At 49.0% G+C, this 20,140-nt stretch overlaps 1 protein-coding gene across 2 annotated transcripts in view; it reads right to left on the reverse strand.

The window, feature by feature from the left end:
* fbln2 (fibulin 2) overlaps positions 1-20,140 on the reverse strand; it is a 224,660-nt gene that overhangs the window by 113,378 nt on the left and 91,142 nt on the right. For both annotated transcript variants that reach the window (XM_078413936.1, XM_078413935.1), the window contains exon 4: positions 3,108-3,216. In XM_078413936.1, coding sequence (XP_078270062.1) covers positions 3,108-3,216 — 109 coding nt within the window. The remainder of the gene's footprint in view (positions 1-3,107; positions 3,217-20,140) is intronic.

Here is a 20,140-nt window from a genome sequence, read left to right on the forward strand (position 1 = left end):
CAGCGGTACAGGCAGCATCTCTGGAGAGAAGGTATGGGTGACGGTCTTACAGCAAACGATGGCGGTTTCCTTTATCATCGTTACATTTTTGCATATCTTTTATTCATTGTTCTTTATCTCTCCACATCACCGTCTATATCTCTCCGTTTCCCATATCCCTAACCAGTCCGTGGAATGGTCTCCACCCGAAGTGTCACCCATTCCTTCTCTCCAGAGATGCTGCCTGGCCCGCTGGGTTACTCCAGCTTTTTGTGTTTTCAGTTTAAAGCAGCATCTGCAGTTCCTTCTTATCCTCCCGTAGTCGGGATGGAACCCGGGGTCTCTGGTGCTGTGAGACAGCAACTCTAACGCCGCTCCACCGCCTGTTTGATGCTCAAATAAATAGCCTGCTCTCATCGGCATGCAGGTAGCCATGTGTGACCATTATCATAAGGCTTGCCTTGTTAATGCCCTTCAACATTTGACATTCGCCCATCTTAATGCCACTTGAGAAATGGAAACCTCTAACGTAGCAGAATACGATTCTGCTGGTAACTCTCAATGTGGTGGTGTCTCAGAGATGGTATCGCTAGACATAACGAAAGATGCCCTCACTGTTTAGAGAAAGGTTTGGTCTGGTCTGGTCTGGTATGGTCTGGTATGGTCTGGTATGGTCTGGTCTGGTATGGTATGGTATGGTATGGTCTGGTCTGGTCTGGTCTAGTATGGTATGGTATGGTCTGGTATGGCCTGGTCTGGTCTGGTATGGTATGGTATGGTCTGGTCTGGTCTGGTCTGGTCTGGTCTGGTATGGTATGGTCTGGTATGGCCTGGTCTGGTCTGGTCTGGTATGGTATGGTATGGTCTGGTATGGCCTGGTCTGGTCTGGTCTGGTATGGTATGGTATGGTCTGGTCTGGTCTGGTATGGTATGGTATGGTCTGGTATGGTCTGGTCTGGTCTGGTATGGTCTGGTCTGGTATGGTCTGGTCTGGTATGGTCTGGTCTGGTCTGGTCTGGTATGGTCTGGTCTGGTCTGGTATGGTCTGGTCTGGTCTGGTCTGGTATGGTCTGGTCTGGTATGGTCTGGTATGGTATGGTCTGGTCTGATCTGGTATGGTCTGGTCTGGTATGGTCTGGTATGGTCTGGTCTGGTATGGTATGGTCTGGTATGGTCTGGTCTGGTCTGGTCTGGTCTGGTCTGGTCTGGTATGGTCTGGTATGGTCTGGTCTGGTCTGGTCTGGTCTGGTCTGGTATGGTATGGTCTGGTCTGGTCTGGTATGGTCTGGTCTGGTATGGTATGGTCTGGTCTGGTATGGTCTGGTCTGGTATGGTCTGGTCTGGTATGGTATTCATTGTTATGTTTGGTATGAGAACAAAACAGTCTGGACTCTTGACTCTTGAATCAGGCAGCCCACAGTCAGACAGTGGTAAACAATGATTATTCAAAGTTGAGATTAATTTAGTTAAAATCGGACAGTTTACTGCAGATGTCAATGGGCTGTAAATGTCAACCGTGTAGTGTACGACCTTGGTCATGTGCACATTGTTCAGGAGAAATGTGTAGGAAGGAACTGCAGATGCTGGTTTAAACCGAAGATAGACACAAAATGCTGGAGTAACTCAGAAGGGTCAGGCATCTGGGAGAGAAGGAATGGGTGAGGTCTCAGGTCGAGAACCTTCTTCAGACTGGAGGTCTGCACCTGTAGATCCTTCCTACCCCTTCCCATTACCTGATTTACTTCAACTGGAATCTGACGGCTACCTAAGGATTTATTTAGATGCAATCCTGCAATCCAGATCATAAGGTCATAAGGAATAGGAGTAGAATTGGGCCATTCGGCCCATCGAGTCTACTCCACCATTCAATCATGGCTGATGTGTCACTCCCTCCTAACCCCATTTTCCTGCCTTCTCCCCATAATCTTTGACACCCGTACTAATCAAGAATCTATCTATCTCGGCCTTAAATATATCCACTGACTTGGCCTCTACCTCTAGGGGTGCCAACTATCTCACTCCCAAATACGGGACAAGGTGACATCACTGTCTGGGAGGGAGGCGGGTTGCTACGCAATCTCCGTTAGGCGGCGACCGGGCCTCCGGACCTACACTGTCCGGAGCTAAAATGTCGGAAACTTAGACTGTCGGGACCTAAACTGTCGGGACCTACAGCGACGTGGCCTACAGTGTCCGGGCCTACAGTGTCCGGGCCTACACTGTCCGGGCCTACAGTGTCCGGGCCTACAATGTCCGGGCCTACAGTGTCCGGGCCTACACTGTCCGGGCCTACAGCGTCCGGGCCTACAGCGTCGTGGCCTACAGTGTCCGGGACTACAGTGTCCGGGCCTACAGTGTCGTGGCCTACAGTGTCCGGGCCTACAGTGTCCGGGCCTACAGTTTCCAGGCCTACACTGTCCGGGCCTGCAGTGTCCGGGCCTACAGTGTCGGGGCCTACAGTGTCCGGGCCTACAGTGTCGTGGCCTACAGTGTCCGGGCCTACAGTGTCCGGGCCTACAGTTTCCGGGCCTACACTGTCCGGGCCTACAGTGTCCGGGCCTACACTGTCCGGGCCTACAGTGTCCGGGCCTACAGTGTCCGGGCCTACAGTTTCCGGGCCTACACTGTCCGGGCCTACAGTGTCCGGGCCTACAGTGTCCGGGCCTACAGTGTCCGGGCATACAGTTTCCGGGCCTACACTGTCCTGGTCTACAGTGTCCGGCCCACAGCGCCTCCCCCCCCCGGGCCTAATGCAGGACAAGGGCGGTCCCGTACGGGACAAACCAATTTAGCCCAAAATATGGTATGTCCCAGTTAATACGGGACAGTTGGCAACCCTATCTGCAGCCTTGTGTGGCAAAGAATTCCACAGATTCATCACCCTCTGACTAAAGAAATTTCTCATCATCTCCTTCCTAAAAGAACGTCCTTTAATTCTGAGTCTTTCCCACTCTAGTCCGACACTCTCCCACTCTAGTTCTAGACTCTTCCAGATGCTACAACTTTGAATAAATAAAAATGTTTATCAGTGGATGCTTTTGTTGGTAACACTTTGCTTCTCTCACCATCTTCAAAGGAATGCGAGTCATTCATTGACCGTGATGTCCACGGTTGAGGAACACGCTTACCTGCAGGTGTGAGATTCCAGCCCTCTCGCGGGGATATCAAAGCATTGGCCGTTGTCTGCAGCCCACTGTTGTCCCATAGTGCAGCAGTCTTCAATCACATCTATAGAAGCTGAAGGAAAAAAATGGATTTGCTTCACTATTTTAACCACATCTGCATCTATTACAGCACGAGTCACGAATGTTTTTGTGTGTTCTGTATAGGTGGCACTGTCCCTTGGTGAAGATGTTGTTTGCAGGACTCTAGCTTAGTTTAGTTTAGAGATACAGTGCAGAAACAGGCCCTTCGGCCCACCCAGTCTGCACTGACCAATGGTCCCCACACAGTTGGGATCATTTTACATTTATACAAAGCCAATTAACCTGCATACCCATACGTCTTTGGAGTGTGGAAGGAAACCGCAGACCTCGGAAAAAACGAGGTCACGGGGAGAACGTACAAACACTGTGCAGACAGCACCCGGAGTCGGGGTCGAACCTGGGTCTCTGGCGCTGTAAGGCAGCAACTCTACCACTGAATTTGTTGGCTTTGTTGAATAAATATTTCAAACCAATTCGTGCAATTATCAGGGGAGTGTGAATGAACAATCTACCCAAACTCTCTTTGCCCCTCCCCCTCAAGCAATGCATCGTGCCTCTGCTCCCTGCCTCTCCAGATGCACAAATACCTCATTCACATCCCACTGAAACACCTTCATGCTACTACCTCATCAGTTGCAGAGCTGAGGCATTGAAAAATGCATTGGAAAACGCCTTCTGGGTTGCAGGGTTTCCAGTGAAGCTAACGCAACAGCTTCAATTGAACAAATGTTCTAAGAGTCCCAGATGTCGCAGCGGTAGTCATGTTCTAAGAGTCACGGTGGCGCAGCGGTAGAGTTGCTGCCTTACAGCGAACTCAGCGCCGGAGACCCGGGTTCGATCCCGACTACGGGTGCTGTCTGTACGGAGTTTGTACGTTCTCCCCGTGACCTGCGTGGGTTTTCTCCGAGATCTTCGGTTTCCTCCCACACTCCAAAGACGTACAGGTATGTAGGTTAATTGGCTTGGTAAATGTAAAAATTGTCCCTAGTGGGTGTAGGATAGTGTTAATATGCGGGGATCGCTGGTCGGCGCGGACCCGGTGGGCCGAAGGGGTCTGTTTCCGCGCTGTATCTCTAAACTAAATACGGTAGTTTGGCAGTGTGTGTACGCACTTGTGTTTGACGCTGAGAGGTCACAGCTGGGGGGGCCCTGTGAAAAATGGATCACTGCCATTAATATTACTGTTTCCTAGAACCTAACGATTTAGTAGTGGAGTTTCACATTTCAGCATTTTAACCCTTCTCTCCACCCTTGCTTTTCCTCAGTGTTGGAGAGAGAAGGTGAGAAACTGAAATCAAGCTTTCAGTACCCAAGACATCAGTGATGGACACACAGTGCTGGAGTAACTCAGTGGGTCAGGCAGCATCTCTGGAGATCTCTGGATTATGTATTTTTAGATCAAGGATTTGTTATAAACCCACCATCCCAATATTATACCATTTGTTTTCCGTAAACTTGGAACTTATAGGAACAGTTCCGACATCAAGATACAACAGAATCCAAATAACATCTACTGAAGTGAAAGATTTGTTTAGTTTAAGAAAATAACTGCAGATGCTGGTACAAATCGATTTATTCACAAAATGCTGGAGTAACTCAGCAGGTCAGGCAGCATCTCGGGAGAGAAGGAATGGGTGACGTTTCGGGTCGAGACCCTTCTTCAGACTGTTTAGTTTAATTTGGTTTTCTGACCTTTCTGTCCTGGGCCTCCTCCACTGTCAGAGTGAGGCCCAATGCAAATTGGAGGAACAACACCTCATATTTCGCTTGGGAATAAATCTTGATTTCTCTAACTTCAAGTAACCCTTGCATCCCCTCTCTCTCCATCCCTCCCCACCCTAGTCGCTCTACTAGTTTCACTGTTGTCGTGGTCAGTTTCATTGTCTGTATAACTCGTTAACACCAAGCCCACAGCCAACAATGGCCCGTTTGCTTGATCATCGTTACAATTTTGCATATCTTTCATTAATTTGTTCTATATCTCTCCACATCACCATCTACATCTCTCGTTTCCCTTTTCCCCTGAACTCTCAGTCTGAAGAAGGGTCTCGACCCGAAACGTCGCCCATTCCTTCTCTCCAGAGATGCTGCCTGTCCCGCTGAGTTACTCCAGCTTTTTGTGTCTATCTTCGGTTTAGTTTAGTTTAGTTTAGTTTAGTTTGGTTTAGAGATACAGCGCGGAAACAGGCCCTTCGGCCCACCGGGTCCGCGCCGACCAGCGATCCCTGCACATTAACCCTATCGTACACACACTGGGGACAATTTTTTTAATTTACCAAGCCAATTAACCTACATACCTGTACGTCTTTGGAGTGTGGGAGGAAACTGAAGATCTTGGAAGAAAACCCTCGCAGGTCACGGGGAGAACGTGCAAACTCCGTACAGACAGCACCCGTAGTCAGGATCGAACCTGGGTCTCCGGCGCTGCATTCGCTGTAAGGCAGCAACTGTACCGCTGCGTCACCTTGACCCGCCCGAATCAGGATAGCGTGAATCTTAATGTTTACTTTATCTTACACATTATTACAGCCATTTCTGTCGTGGTTAATTGTGTGGTAGATTTTGTTTTAATATATTTGGATCTGGACTAATATCCTGTTCGTGCAATTTCCACAAAAAACATAGAAAAGATGATTTTTAATAACTCAATGTGTTCTACACGATCCTGTAAAAGCATTCTAAGTATCCAGTTCCTGAGACTAACGAGAAGGTACTATCGAAGATCGACACAAAACGCTGGAGTATCTTGCAGTTACTTTAAATGCAGTTAAAGTGATCTCTCGGTTGCCAAACACTTTAACTCCCCCTCCCATCCCCACACTGACCTTTCTGTCCTGGGCCTCTTCCACAGTCAGAGTGAGGCCCAACGCAAATTGGAGGAACAGCACCTCATATTTCGAATGGGAATAAATCTTGATTTCTCTAACTTCAAGTAACCCTTGCATCCCCTCTCTCTCCATCCCTCTCCCACCCTAGTCGCTCTACTAGTTTCACTGTTGTCGTGGTCAGTTTCATTGTCTGTATAACTCGTTAACACCAAGCCCACAGCCAACAATGGCCCGTTTGCTTGATCATCGTTACAATTTTGCATATCTTTCATTCATTTGTTCTATATCTCTCCACATCACCGTCTACATCTCTCGTTTCCCTTTTCCCCTGAACTCTCAGTCTGAAGAAGGGTCTCGACCCGAAACGTCGCCCATTCCTTCTCTCCAGAGATGCTGCCTGTCCCGTTGAGTTACTCCAGCTTTTTGTGTCTATCTTCAGTTTAAACCAGCATCTGCAGTTCCTTCCTGCACAAGAAGGTAATATCACTGGAAGTGATCTTCACAAGCTTTTATAACCCACTCGACAGTCCGCAAAAGAGAACAAGGATATTTCTCTGTATTTGCTATAAATCCATCTTCTGCAATGAATTATTACAAGACGAACTTTCAGAAGCGACATTCCTTCTATACACAGCTAAAGCAAAAGTCTGCATCTAATGCCGAGGCAGTGAAGTGCCAAATTCACGTGATATCTATATACTAAAACTCTTGTTTGTTTGTTTGTTCGTGAACCACAGTCAAAACGGTACACGACAGCTCAACAATTTTAGGCCCAACTTACTCACCGTCGTCCCTTTGGTGCTAATGGAAGAAGTTTCACTGAAATCGGTTTTATATTTTTAAAGTTATTCACATTTTAAAGTTTAAATGTATCTCCTAGGGAGGGGAGGGGGGGAGGGAGGGAGGGGGGGGAGGAAGGAAAAGGATAAGATGTGCTGAGGGGGATGGAGTGGGGGGTAATGGGAAGGGTGGGAGGGGGAAGGGAGGTGAAGGGGTGGAGGGAGGAGGAGGGGGATGGAGGGGGAGGGAGGGAGGGGGAGGGTGGGGGGAGGGAGAAGGGGTGGAGGGAGGGAGAAGGGGGGGAGGGGGGGGGAGAGGAGGGAGGGGGGGAGGAAGGAGAAGGATAAGATGTGTTGAGGGGGATGGAGTGGGGGGGTAATGGGAAGGGTGGGAGGGGGAGGGGGTGGAGGGGAGGGGGAGGGAGAGGGGGATGGAGGGGGGAGGGAGGAGGGGGGGAGGGAGGGAGGGGAGGGGGTGGAGGGAGGGGGAGAGAGAGAGAGGAGGGAGAGAGGGAAGGGGAGGAAGGAGGAGGATAAGAGGTGTTGAGGGGGATGGAGTGGGGGGGTAAGGGGAAGGGTGGGAGGGGGAGGGGTGTGGGGAGGGGGAGGGGTGGAGGGAGGGGAGGGAGGGAGAGGGGAGGGAGGGGGGAGGGTGGGGGAGGGAGGGAGAAGGGGGTGGAGGGAGGGAGAAGGGGGGAAGGGGGGAGGGGGAGGGGGGAGGAGGGAAGGAGAGGGTGGGAAGGGGAGGGGAGGGAGAGGTTTGGGCCCAATGGGTCCACTTGGGTCTAGTCAGCAGCTAAAATTTCAACCCAATCATCTGAATGGGGGTTCGTTCCATGCAAAAATAAGACAAATTTCATTATTCTACATCATTTTTTTCACAGACATGCGGTTTCACAAAGTTGTTAAAAAGTGCTATGGTATCTTCACACATCACAGTACCTGTAACACTGAACTGGAAACACAAAGCCCAGGCAAATGTAACAGCATTGGAAGAGTCCATTTCCCCTGCAGCTTAGGTAGTTACTGTTCAAAAGCCATGCGATGGAGACAATGCCAATGCTCCTCGGAAGTATTGCCACAACGACTGGTTTTTGTTTTTGCTACTTTTTTTTGGGAAGAGCTACGTTTCTGTCACCAAGCAGGGTCATCCACCTGGAGCACATTCGTCCTCGCTCGAAAGAGTCACAACACGCTGATGAAACTGCCAAACAGCATCACTTACAACCAAGCCACTCGTGACTGCTAACCAGGGCCCACAGAAGGGGAACAGGAGGTCAGCAAACTCCTACCCCGCTTTATCTGAGGCGCACCTCCTTGTGCCGAACTCTTCCAAAGATATGTCACAACTGACTGGTTGTAAGTAACCAGAATCCGCAGCAGAAAATGATAAAACTTTTCAGTGTTTGAATTCACTTTATTTGTTTTAGTAAACTTTCCACTTTGCTTTTCCGATGCAGCAACACAGTTTTAAGAAATAAATTGGCCTCGTTTTATTTGTTGGCTGAAGGACCCAACAAATTTCAACAGTGCAAACCTTTCCAGATCTGATAGCCAATTGCTATTACTTGAATAAGCCAGTTTAACTCTCATAACTGCTGGTTAAAAACGATATCAAACTAGACCAAGTGGACCCCGTTAGGCCCAAACCTCTCCTGCATTGGTGCAGCACCTTCTCTTCCCTACACTAACCGCCCCCCCTCCGTCCCCCCCCCCCTCCCCCTATCCCCCCCCCCCACCCTCCCCACCTCCTCCCCCCTTCCCCCCCCCCTCCCCCCCTCCCCCCCCCACACCCCCCAACATCCCCCTTCCCCTCTTCCCCCTTCCCCCCCCACTCCATCCCCCTCAACCCCTCCTTATCTTCCCTCCTCCCTCCTCCTTCCCTAGGAGATAGATTTAAACTTTAAAATGTGAATTACTTTAAAAATATAACACCGATTTCAGTGAAACTTCTTCCATTAACACCAAAGAGACGACGGTGAGTAAGGTGGGCCTAAAATTGTCGCGCTATCGTGTACCATTTTGGCTGTAGTTCAGGAACAAACAAACAAACAAACGAGAGTTTTATTATCTAGATAGCAGTAACGTAAAAGCTTGACACCCCAAAGCAACTTAAGATAACACTAGGAACTTCTAGAATGTAATGTATAAAGTCATGAGAGGAATAGATCGGGTAGATACACAGAGTCTCTTGCCCAGAGTAGATGAATCAAGGAACAGAAGACATAGGTTTAAGGTGAAGAGAAAAAGATTTAATAGGAATCTGAGTGGTAACCTTTTCACACAAGTGGTGGTGGGTGTATGGAACAAGCTGCTGGAGGAGGTAGTTGAGGCTGGGACTATGCCAACGTTTAAGAAACAGTTAAACAGGTACATGGATAGGACAGATTTGGAGGGATATGGGCCAAACACAGGCAGGTGGGACTAGTGTAGCTGGGACATGTTGGCTGGTGTGGGCAAGTTGGGCCGAAGGGCCTGTTCCCACACTGTATCACTCTATGACTCTGTGACTCTAAGAACACTAATATTATTGACCAAAGCAACTAAATACTAGTTCCTCTCCATGAGAGATGAGTAGCCCATCTGTGCTGACAAGGGCACCTATCAGGAATATATTTCTTCATGGGTTGCACCCATGTGCTGTCTGACCCACTCCACATTTGATCCCAATATCTCATTCATAAGTCCATGTCCACAGGTGATTGGAACAAAAGTAGCCCATCAAGTCTACTCTGCCATTCGATCTCTCCCTCTCAACCCCATTCTCCTGCCTTCTCCCCGTAACCCCTGACACCCCTGACATCTGGCAGTTTCTGAACAAGGATGTTTCCCATGCCGTTGGTTGACGTTGGATTCTGCTGTCAAAGGCTGAATAGACAATAGACAATAGACAATAGGTGCAGGAGGAGGCCATTCGGCCCTTCGAACCAGCACCGCCATTCAATGTAATCATGGCTGATCATTCTCAATCAGTACCCCGTTCCTGCCTTCTCGCCATACCCCCTGACTCCGCTATCCTTAAGAGCTCTATCTAGCTCTCTCTTGAATGCATTCAGAGAATTGGCCTCCACTGCCTTTTGAGGCAGAGAATTCCACAGATTCACAACTCTCTGACTGAAAAAGTTTTTCCTCATCTCTGTTCTAAATGGCCTACCCCTTATTCTTAAACTGTGGCCCCTTGTTCTGGACTCCCCCAACATTGGGAACATGTTTCCTGCCTCGAACGTGTCCAACCCCTTAATAATCTTATACGTTTCGATAAGATCTCCTCTCATCATACTAAATTCCAGTGTATACAAGCCTAGTCTTTCAACATACGACAGTCCCGCCTTTCCGGGAATTAACCTAGTAAACCTACGCTGCACGCCCTCAATAGCAAGAATATCCTTCCTCCACCACACCAAGGGCAATGTTTTGAATTCCTGGGCCATCTGGGACCCCAAGGTAGAGATTGTTTTCAAAGAGAAGATAATTAAAGTTTCCTCATCAGCCTCCCACAACGGAGCTCAGCGCCAGTTAAAACACAATTGCCTGGGGCCTAAATTTGCCGCAGCATTCTGTTGCCTACCTGCTCAAGAAATGTAAAGGGTTGCTGGCAGATCGCCCAACTATTTCTCATTAAATTTGTGGGAATTTACTGTCTTTCATGGCTTTTTGTTGACGTACATTTGAAACACGAGGCATGTTCACGAGTGTTGGCGATCAAATGAGGGCATGCTCTGGGAATGCGCTGGTGTCTCTGAGTGTAGCAGCCATCTCTGCAATCCAGGCCACCTCCAAACACAGTTCCTCAATGAAAATGCAGGATAGATGGCACTTATCGTTACATCCTGATGATGCATAGTGGGTTTTAGGAAATGCAGAATTAAACCTTCATAGCCATCATTTGATAATAATAATAATAATAATGCATTACATTTATATAGCGCTTTTCAAACACTCAAAGACGCTTTACAGGGATTACTAGAACATAGAGAAGAAAATAAATAGATAAATAAGTAAACGAACAGAGAAAGGAGACAGAAGGTGAGGTGACGGTCAGTGGTTGAAGGCAGTGCTGAACAGGTGAGGCTTCAGTGATGTTTTGAATGTGGTGAGTGAGGAGGAGTCTCTGACGGTTTGGGGTAGTGAGTTCCAGAGGGTGGGAGCAGCGATGGAGAAAGCCCTGTCCCCCCAGGATCTGAGTTTGGTCCGGATGGGGGGGGACAGGAGGTTGGCAGCAGCAGGGCGGAGGGTGCAGGTGGGAGTGTGTCTGTGGAGGAGGTCAGTCAGGTAGGATGGGGCCAGGTTATGGCGGGCTTTGTAGGTCATGAGGAGGATTTTGTACTGGATTCTCTGGGGGATGGGGAGCCAGTGGAGCTTGTAAAGGACGGGGGTGATATGGTCACGGATCAGGGAGTGGGTGAGTAGACGGGCAGCGGAGTTTTGAATGTATTGAAGTTTACTGATGATTTTTGAGGGTGCGCCATAGAGGAGGCTGTTGCAGTAGTCCAGACGGGAGGTGATGAAGGCGTGGATGAGGGTTTCTGCAGCTGTGGAGGAGAGGGATGGACGGAGACGGGCGATGTTTTTGAGGTGGAAGAAGGCTGTCTTTGTGATGTGTTTGATGTGTTTGTCGAAGGAGAGGGTTTGATCAAAGATGATTCCAAGATTCCGGATGTGAGGTGAGGTGGATACTGGGAGATGCTGCATTTTATTATAATTTCACAAATCTGCATATTTTCAAAAAGAGAAAAATACCAAATGTGAAATGTTAACATTCATCAAAGACCTCGATCGAAGGGCGGCACGGTGGCGCAGCGGTAGAGTTGCTGCCTTACAGCGCCTGAGACTCAAGTTCGATCCCGACTACGGGGCGCCGTCTGTACGGAGTTTGTACGTTCTCCCCGTGACCTGCGTGGGTTTTCTCCGAGATCTTCGGTTTCCTCCCACACTCCAAAGACGTACAGGTTTGTAGGTTAATTGGCTGGGCAAATGTAAAAATTGTCCATAGTGGATGTAGGATAGTGTTAATGTGCGGGGATCGCTGGGCGGCGCGGACCCGGTGGGCCGAAGGGCCTGTTTCCGTGCTGTATCTCTAAAATCTAAAAAATAAAAAATAAAAATCTAAAGACAGACACAAAAAGCTGGAGTAACTTCAGCAGGACAGGCAGCATCTCTGGAGAGAAGGAATGGGTGACGTTTCGGGTCGAGACCTTTCTTCACACTGGTTAGGGATAAGGGAAACGAGAGATACAGACGATGACGTGGAGAGATAAAGACCTTGATCGGGTCAGGCAGCATCTCAGGAGAGAAGGAATGGGTGACGTTTCGCGTCGAGACCCTTCGTCAGATCAGTGTGAAGACGGGTCTCGACCCGAAATGTCACCCATTCCTCCTCCCCTGAGATGCTGCCTGACCCGCTGAGTTACTCCAGCTTTTTGTGATACCTTCGATTTGTACCAGCATCTGCAGTTATTTTCCTACAAGACCTTGATCGACTCATTTCCACTGATGCAGTGTCATCCATTGATTGCTTTATCAGCATCTGAATACACTTTTAATGGTGCATCATAAGCAAGAAAATTGGAATTGGAAGGAAAACTCGCATTAATGTGATGCCTTTCATGATCGCAAGATGAGCCAAAGCCAATGAAGTTGCCTGTGAAGCTCGGCCAGTATAATCAAGGCAAGTGTGGCTAATCAGTGCTCAGCAAATTCCATCCAGTAGAAATGTGATAACAACCGGAAAAGCTGCTGTTTTGGGGATGCTGATTGTGTTTATTTATTGGCTCAAGGGACGTGCAAAATGGCCCCTGATGTGTAATTAAGATCTTCTTTTGGCCAATATTATCATTTCCGCTCCGTTATTGTGTCCTGGCGGTGTTGTGTTGCGCTGTGATGAAAGCTGAACTCATGGTGCCGTGACCTTTCAGCTCACTCTTCCCAAGAACGTGCTCTGTGTGTAACTTCGGGCAGGGAGGGCACAGCAATTAGGGTTGCCAACTATCTAGCTCCCAAATACGGGACGAGGTGATGTCACCGCCCCGCGCCCCACGTCTCTGGAGTGTGGGTGGAAACTGATGATCTCGGAAAAACCCCACGCAGGTCACGGGGAGAACGTACAAACTCCGTACAGACAGCACCCATAGTCGGGATGGAACCCGGGTCTCTGGTGCTGCAAGGCAGCAACTCTACCGCTGCGCCACCGTGCCATCCATAAATTATCACAACAGCAAGCAGGAAGTTCTGAAGAAGGGTCTCAACCCGAAACGTCACCCATTCCTTCTCTCCCGAGATGCTGCCTGACCTGCTGAGTTACTCCAGCATTTTGTGAATAAATACCTTCGGGAAGTTCTAAACAAACATTACAGTCATTCCTGGAGCTTCCAAATTATGATTTCTAGATAAAATACCCCCAATGCCCTGTTTAAAGTAAAATATAAACTAGATGCTAAAATGTACAGAATTCTAAAATAATTAGCGGAAGTGTTAAAATTCTAATTTGTATAAGAGTTCTGCAGTAGCAAAGACATCAATAAGCACTCATAGTGGGTCAATGCACCATTAAGTATTGCTTTGACATCATGCAACAAAGTAGAGCAACTTCAGGCTTCTTCACAGAGCGCATTGTTCATGAATATCAGGCCTTCTCCTCAATTCACTCGGTTATGAAACGGACCAGGCTACAAAACTGTGGAAGAAATCGGAAATGGTGGCAGCAGCTCGTGTGGTGAGGCACCTGACTATCACTCCGCTTAAGGATAGCGGAGTGAGGGGGTATGGGGAGAAGGCAGGAACGGGGTACTGATTGAGAGTGATCAGCCATGATCGCATTGAATGGCGGTGCTGGCTCGAAGGGCTGAATGGCCTACTCCTGCACCTATTGTCTATTGTCTATTGTCTATTGACTGTGCTCTCGTGAGCTCGAAGTTGGCTGATAAACTGCACAGGGCTCTGAGATTGCCTGGTCTAGTCTGATAGTGTCATGTAATTATAGAATCATTGAGCTGCAGCCGTGCAATGGACACCAACCCGGTTAATCCCATTTCCTGGCACTTTTCCCAGTCCTGCAATTTGGTTTTTTTTATCCCCCTTCAAAGTACTTATCCAAGGCGGACAGTCCCGCATCAACATGGTCGGCTTTCAATTACTTCCTGAAGTGGTCAAAGAAGCCGTTCAATTGCATCAAGCCCCGCCAAAAAAATAAACATGGGCAGACAGACCACTCAGCCGCAAGCCAAGCAAGCTATTGTTGAAGGCCACGGCAGCAAAATGTGACAACATAAATGTGGAAGGACCAGTGCAGGAACCTCGTAAGAACGCTGTCACTGTTAACACACACACACAATGCTGCAGTAACTCAGCGGGTCAGGCAGCATCTCCCGAGAGAAGGAATGGGTGACGTTTCGGGTCGAGACCCTTCTTCAGACGGAGGGTCAGGAGAGTGGGAGGAACCGAGATAAGGAAGCGTGAAGGTGTGAAAGGGAGGCATCAAAGGGGATGGGCATCAAGGAACATTTGGAATAGATCGTTGTTAGCTAGGAGAAAGTGGAAAGGAAGCATGCAGAGATAGAAGTTTAATCAGGGGGACAGTCACCTTTCAAGTTACACGGCACCTTGATGTGGCACATGCTGTACCACCGCCTCATTGTCTGGCTCGACATCCTATATCTGCTTACTGGTAGTATTACATCGGCTGCAAGTGCTTCAAAACCAAGACCATCGGCATCTTCCCGTCCCACCACAAGCGGGCAAAAAACTGACATCCTCATCAGCAACAGAACCTGTAATCATAATTCTATATGGACTCTGTTTTAAAGTAGTTAAGGAGGAGGATAGGACAGGCCCACAAGTTGACGCCTTAGATTGGGCAAGGGTGATTTTGTTGGCATGAGACATGAACGTAGGGCTGCCAACTGCCCCGTGCCAGCCGGGACAACCCGTATTTTGGGCTAAATTAGTTTGTCCAGTACGGGACCGCCCTTGTCCCGCATTAGCAGGGCTGCCAGCTTCCTCACTCACAAATAAGGGACAAAGGGTGAAGTCACCGCCCCCGTGCCCCACGTGACCTCACTCAGCCAAGGGCCACGTGCTCCCGCTCCACCAATGGCGGCCGCCCGGCCCGGGCGAGAGCGGGAGCACGTGGCCACTGGCTGGGTGAGGTCACGTGGGGCAGTGACGTCACCCTTTGTCCCTTATTTGGGAGTGAGGAAGTTGGCAACCCTTACATGAACGTGCAGAGGTTGAATGGGAGATGTTTGCAGTTAAGGGGATGGCTGGCAAGTGAGAGGCTTTCAAAAGTGAGACAGCAAGTTTACAGGGGCAAACCTTTGGACAAAGGGCAAGGCTGGTAAGTTGAGGGAACCCTGGTTGACAAGAGATGTTGAAGGTTTGGTTGGAAAAAAAGATGGAGGCATAAGTCAGGATTTTGGCAGTGAGGATCAAGCAAATCCCCACACGAGTGTACACTTAAGAAAGCAACCAGAGTCATAGTCATACAGTGTGGAAACAGGCCCTTCAGCCCAACTTGCCCACACCGGCCAAAAATGTCCCAGCTACACTAGTCCCACCTGCCCACGTTTGGTCCACATCCCTCCAAACCTGTCCTATCCATGTACCTGTCTAACTGTTTCTTAAATGGTGGGATAGTCCCTGCCCCAACTACCTCCTCTGGCAGATTGTTCCATACATCCACCACCCTTTGTGTGGAAAAAGGTACCCCTCAGGTGCCCAATAGATCTTTTCCCCTTCACCTTAAACCTATGTCCTCTGGTCCTCGATTCACCTACTCTGGGCAAGAGACTCTGTGCATCTACCCAATCTATTCCTCTCATGATTTTGTACACCTCTATAAGATCACCCCTCATCCTCCTGCACTCCAAGGAATAGAGACCCAGCCTACTCAACCTCTCCCTGTAGCTCACACCCTCTAGTCCTGGCAACATCCTCGTAAATCTTCTCTGTACCTTTTCCAGCTCGATGGAAAGGGTAGTTAGAATTGGTAGCAGTTCACCGGGGTAAAGTGAATCAAGGTCATGGAAGTGATTTAAGAATTTTGAAGGGTACAGTTTGTCGTCTTTTGAGAGCTTGCACATGACAGGGCTGGTGGGACAAGTTAAATGAGGATATGGTGTTAAAGTTGAGTTCAGGTGTGTCCGAGCTCAATATAAAGGAGCAGGAAGAAGTCAAGTTTAAGACGATGAAGATAAAATTGATTACATCTCTTCACAGTCAGGAATAGCACGGTTGCAGGGGAAGCAATTAATTCCCTGTGTGGGGAAAGGGCCGGGCTGGTAAGTTGAGGGAACCCTAGTTGACAAGAGGTTTGGAGGGAAAACAACAGAGGCACAAGTCAGATTTTGAGCAGGCTGCAATCCTTGGAGATTCTAGATGTATAGTTAGAGTAAAGAGTGACTTGGGAAAGAATAGGTCTCCTTAAAGAGAGGAGGGAAGTATTAAATGAATAGTTCTCATCCGTTTTAACGGAGAGGAAATCATGGAAGCTAAGGAATTGAGGCTTTAGTTTAGTTTAGTTTAGAGATACAGCGCGGAAACAGGCCCTTTCGGCCCAACGGGTCCGCGCCGCCCAGCGATCCCTGCACACTAACACTATCCTACACCCACTAGGGACAATTTTTACATTTGCCCAGCCAATTAACCTACAAACCTGTACATCTTTGGAGTGTGGGAGGAAACCAAAGATCTCGGAGAAAACCCACGCAGGTCACGGGGAGAACGTACAAACTCCGTACAGACAGCGCCCGTAGTCGGGATGGAACCCGGGTCTCCGGCGCTGCGTTCGCTGTAAGGCAGCAACTCTACCGCTGTGCCTCCAGAAATTTGCACAGAAATATTTATGACAGGGCCTGTTGCTCTGATTCCCACGGCCCTGCTGTTCTAGTTTAAACCGTCCCGAGCAGCACCAGCAAACCTCCCTGCAAGGATGTTGGTTCCCCTGCAGTTCAAGTGCAACCCGTCCCTCTTGTACAAGTCACCTCTGCCCCAGTGGAGATCTCGATGATCCAAAACTCTGAATCCCTGCCCCCTGCACCTACTCCTCAGCCAGGTATTAGATCAGCCCTAGCTTCCTGGTGCTACCCTCACTCGCTAGTAGTAATCCAGTGATGACCAGCCTTGAGGTCCTGCATTTTAACCTTTTGATCTTGTAGAGGTGTATAAAATCATGAGAGGAATGCACAGAGTCTCTTGCCCAGAGTAGGTGAATCGAGGACCAGAGGACATAGACAACTCCCTATCTTCACTCTGCACGACCTCATCCATTTTCCTACCTATGTCATTTGTGCCGATGTGCACAATGACTTCTGGCTGCTCACTAGGGTTGCCAACTATCTCACTCCCAAATAAGGGACAAGGTGACATCACCGCCCCGCGCCCCACGTGACCTCACCCAGCCAGCGGCCACGTGTTCCCGCTCCACTAATGGCGGCCGCCCGGGCCGGGAGGCGGGTTGCTATGCAACCTCCGTTAGGAGGAGCCCGGGCCTCCGGGCCTACACTGTCCATACCTACACTGTCCGGAAGGAAGGCACAGATTTTTACCAGCAGCTGCACTTTTTTTCCTGCTACAGTGTCCGGACCTACAGTGTCCGGGCCTACAGCGCCTCCTCAGGTCTAATACGGGACAAGGGCGGTCCCGTAAGGGATAAGCCAATTTAGCCCAAAATACGGGATATCCCGGCTAATACGGGACAGTTGGCAACCCTACTGCTCACACCCTCCTCCTTGAGAATGGAGGCCTGCTCAACCTCCCCATTCCTCTCCTCGGTGCTCCTGTCTCCAAACAACTTATTTCTGCAATGTGCTGCTTAGCAGAATGAGGTGGAATGGTTGGAGAGATTCCCTGGAACATTTAAAGGATGATATGAGTGAGAAACCCATGGGCCAGAGGGACAACTTAGCAACAACCTTTGCCATGGTATCTAATGGGTTTCAATGCCAGCTTGTGCCGTCTACCTGCCCACATGCTGGCACTGTCCACATCATCCTGGACAGTACACGCCCAGTGTAGTTCAGTTTAGTTTATTGTTACGTGTAACGAGGTACAGTGAAAAGCTGTTGCTGCACGCTATCCAGTCAGCAGAAAGGCATTACATGATTACAATCGAGCCATTTACAGAGTATATATATATAAGGGAATAACGCTTAGTGCAAGGTAATGCCAGCAAAGTCCGATCAAGGATAGTCCGAGGGTCACCAATGAGGTAGATAGTAGTTCAGCACTGGCTCTCTGGTTGTGGTAGGATGGTTCAGTTGCCTGATAAAAGCTGGGAAGAAACTGTCCCTGAATCTGGAGTTGTGCGTTTTCACACTTCTGTACCTTTTGCCCGTTGGGAGAGGGGAGAAGAGGGAGTGACCAGGGTGCGACTCGTCCTTGATTATGCTGCTGACCTTGCCGAGGCAGCGCGTGATGTCCAATCGAGTTCTGAAGGCCCTGTGTAAATGCCCTTTCAAAGCATCTTTTCACACAGGAGAAACTGCTGAGCTGGAACCCATCAAATAATAACCCTGTATTATTCTTGCATTGTGACACCTTCAGCTTCCATTCCATAGGCCACAAATGCCTGTTAATGTTCCTCCCCATATCAGGCTGGCATCAGACATCCCTCTGCCCACCACCCTCTCCAAGGTCCATTGCAAGTGACGAGTAACTTTCTGCAATGCGTGGATAGCTATCTCGTGCAACCTTGCAGATACACCCAGAGGAGCTGGATAGACAATAGACAATAGACAATAGGTGCAGGAGGAGGCCATTCGGCCATTCGAGCCAGCACCGCCATTCAATGTGATCATGGCTGATCATTCTCAATCAGTACCCCGTTCCTGCCTTCTCCCCATACCCCCTGACTCCGCTATCCTTAAGAGCTCTATCTAGCTCTCTCTTGAATGCATTCAGAGAATTGGCCTCCACTGCCTTCTGAGGCAGAGAATTCCACAGATTCACAACTCTCTGACTGAAAAAGTTTTTCCTCATCTCAGTTCTAAATGGCCTACTCCTTATTCTTAAACTGTGGCCCCTTGTTCTGGACTCCCCCAACATTGGGAACATGTTTCCTGCCTCTAACGTGTCCAACCCCTTAATAATCTTATATGTTTCAATAAGATCCCCTCTCATCCTTCTAAATTCCAGTGTATACAAGCCTAGTCGCTCCAGTCTTTCAACATATGGCAGTCCCGCCATTCCGGGAATTAACCTAGTAAACCTACGCTGCACGCCCTCAATAGCAAGAATATCCTTCCTCAAATTTGGAGACCAAAACTGTATCTCCTCGGGCTCCTCGAGGATGTATCACCTCGGGCTGTTTTGAAGACTAGAGGGGCACTGAAGTGTGGGTGAGTGGACTGATCACTAAGGATGAGTAAGTAGAAGCATCGAAAATAATTGCAGGAGTAGGCTGTTCAGCCCTTCGTGCCAGCACCGTCATTCAATATGATCACGGCTGATCATCCAAAATCAATACCCTGTTCCTGCTTTCTCCCCATATCCCTTGATTCCGTTCGCCCTAAGAGCTATAACTAACTCTCTTGAAAACATCCAGTGAATTGGCCTCCGCTGCCTTCTGTGGCAGAGAATCTCTCAGATTCACAACTCTCCGGGTGAAAAAGTTTTTCTTCATCTCAGTCCTAAATGGCCTACCCCTTATTCTTCTGTACCATGAGTTCCACAGATTCACAACTCTCTCTCTAGGTATTCGAGACTCCATACCATGGTAAAAAGCAGGCTCTGCATGTTCCTGACTGCACTGAGCAGTTAGCGTAGGTGGTGCAACGTGGGAAAGATGGCCAGCGCGAGAGGTGTTTGAAAGAGTCACGTGAAATCTGTGGATGTGAATTGCCATGGATCTCAAGGTAGTGAATTGAAAAACTTCAATCAGTCCACATATTTTTCAACCAAGGCATCTTCAATTATTATAGCCCACAACTAAGTTGTACCTTATTGGGCAGCACGGTGGCACAGCGGTAGAGTTGCTGCCTCACAGCGCCAGAGACCCGGGTTCGATCCCGACTACAGGTGCTGTCTGTACGGAGTTTGTACGTTCTCCCCGTGACCTGCATGGGTTTTCTTCTTCCGTTTCCTCCCACACTCCAAAGACGTACAGGTGTGTGGGTTAATTGGCTTGGTAAATGTAAAAATTGTCCCTAGTGGGTGTAGGATAGCGTTAATGTGCGGTGTTTCGCTGGGCGGCGCGGACCCGGTGGGCCGAAAGGGCCTGTTTCCGCGCTGTTTCTCTAAACTAAACTACGAGAATGTTGCCAGGACTAGAGGGTGTGAGCTCTAGGGAGAGGTTCAGTAGGCTGGGACTCTATTCCTTGGAAGCACAAAGGGATGAGGGGTGATCTTATAGAGG

This window comes from Rhinoraja longicauda, chromosome 17 (genome assembly GCF_053455715.1).
Source record: "Rhinoraja longicauda isolate Sanriku21f chromosome 17, sRhiLon1.1, whole genome shotgun sequence".
Classification (NCBI taxonomy): Eukaryota; Metazoa; Chordata; class Chondrichthyes; order Rajiformes; family Arhynchobatidae; genus Rhinoraja; species Rhinoraja longicauda.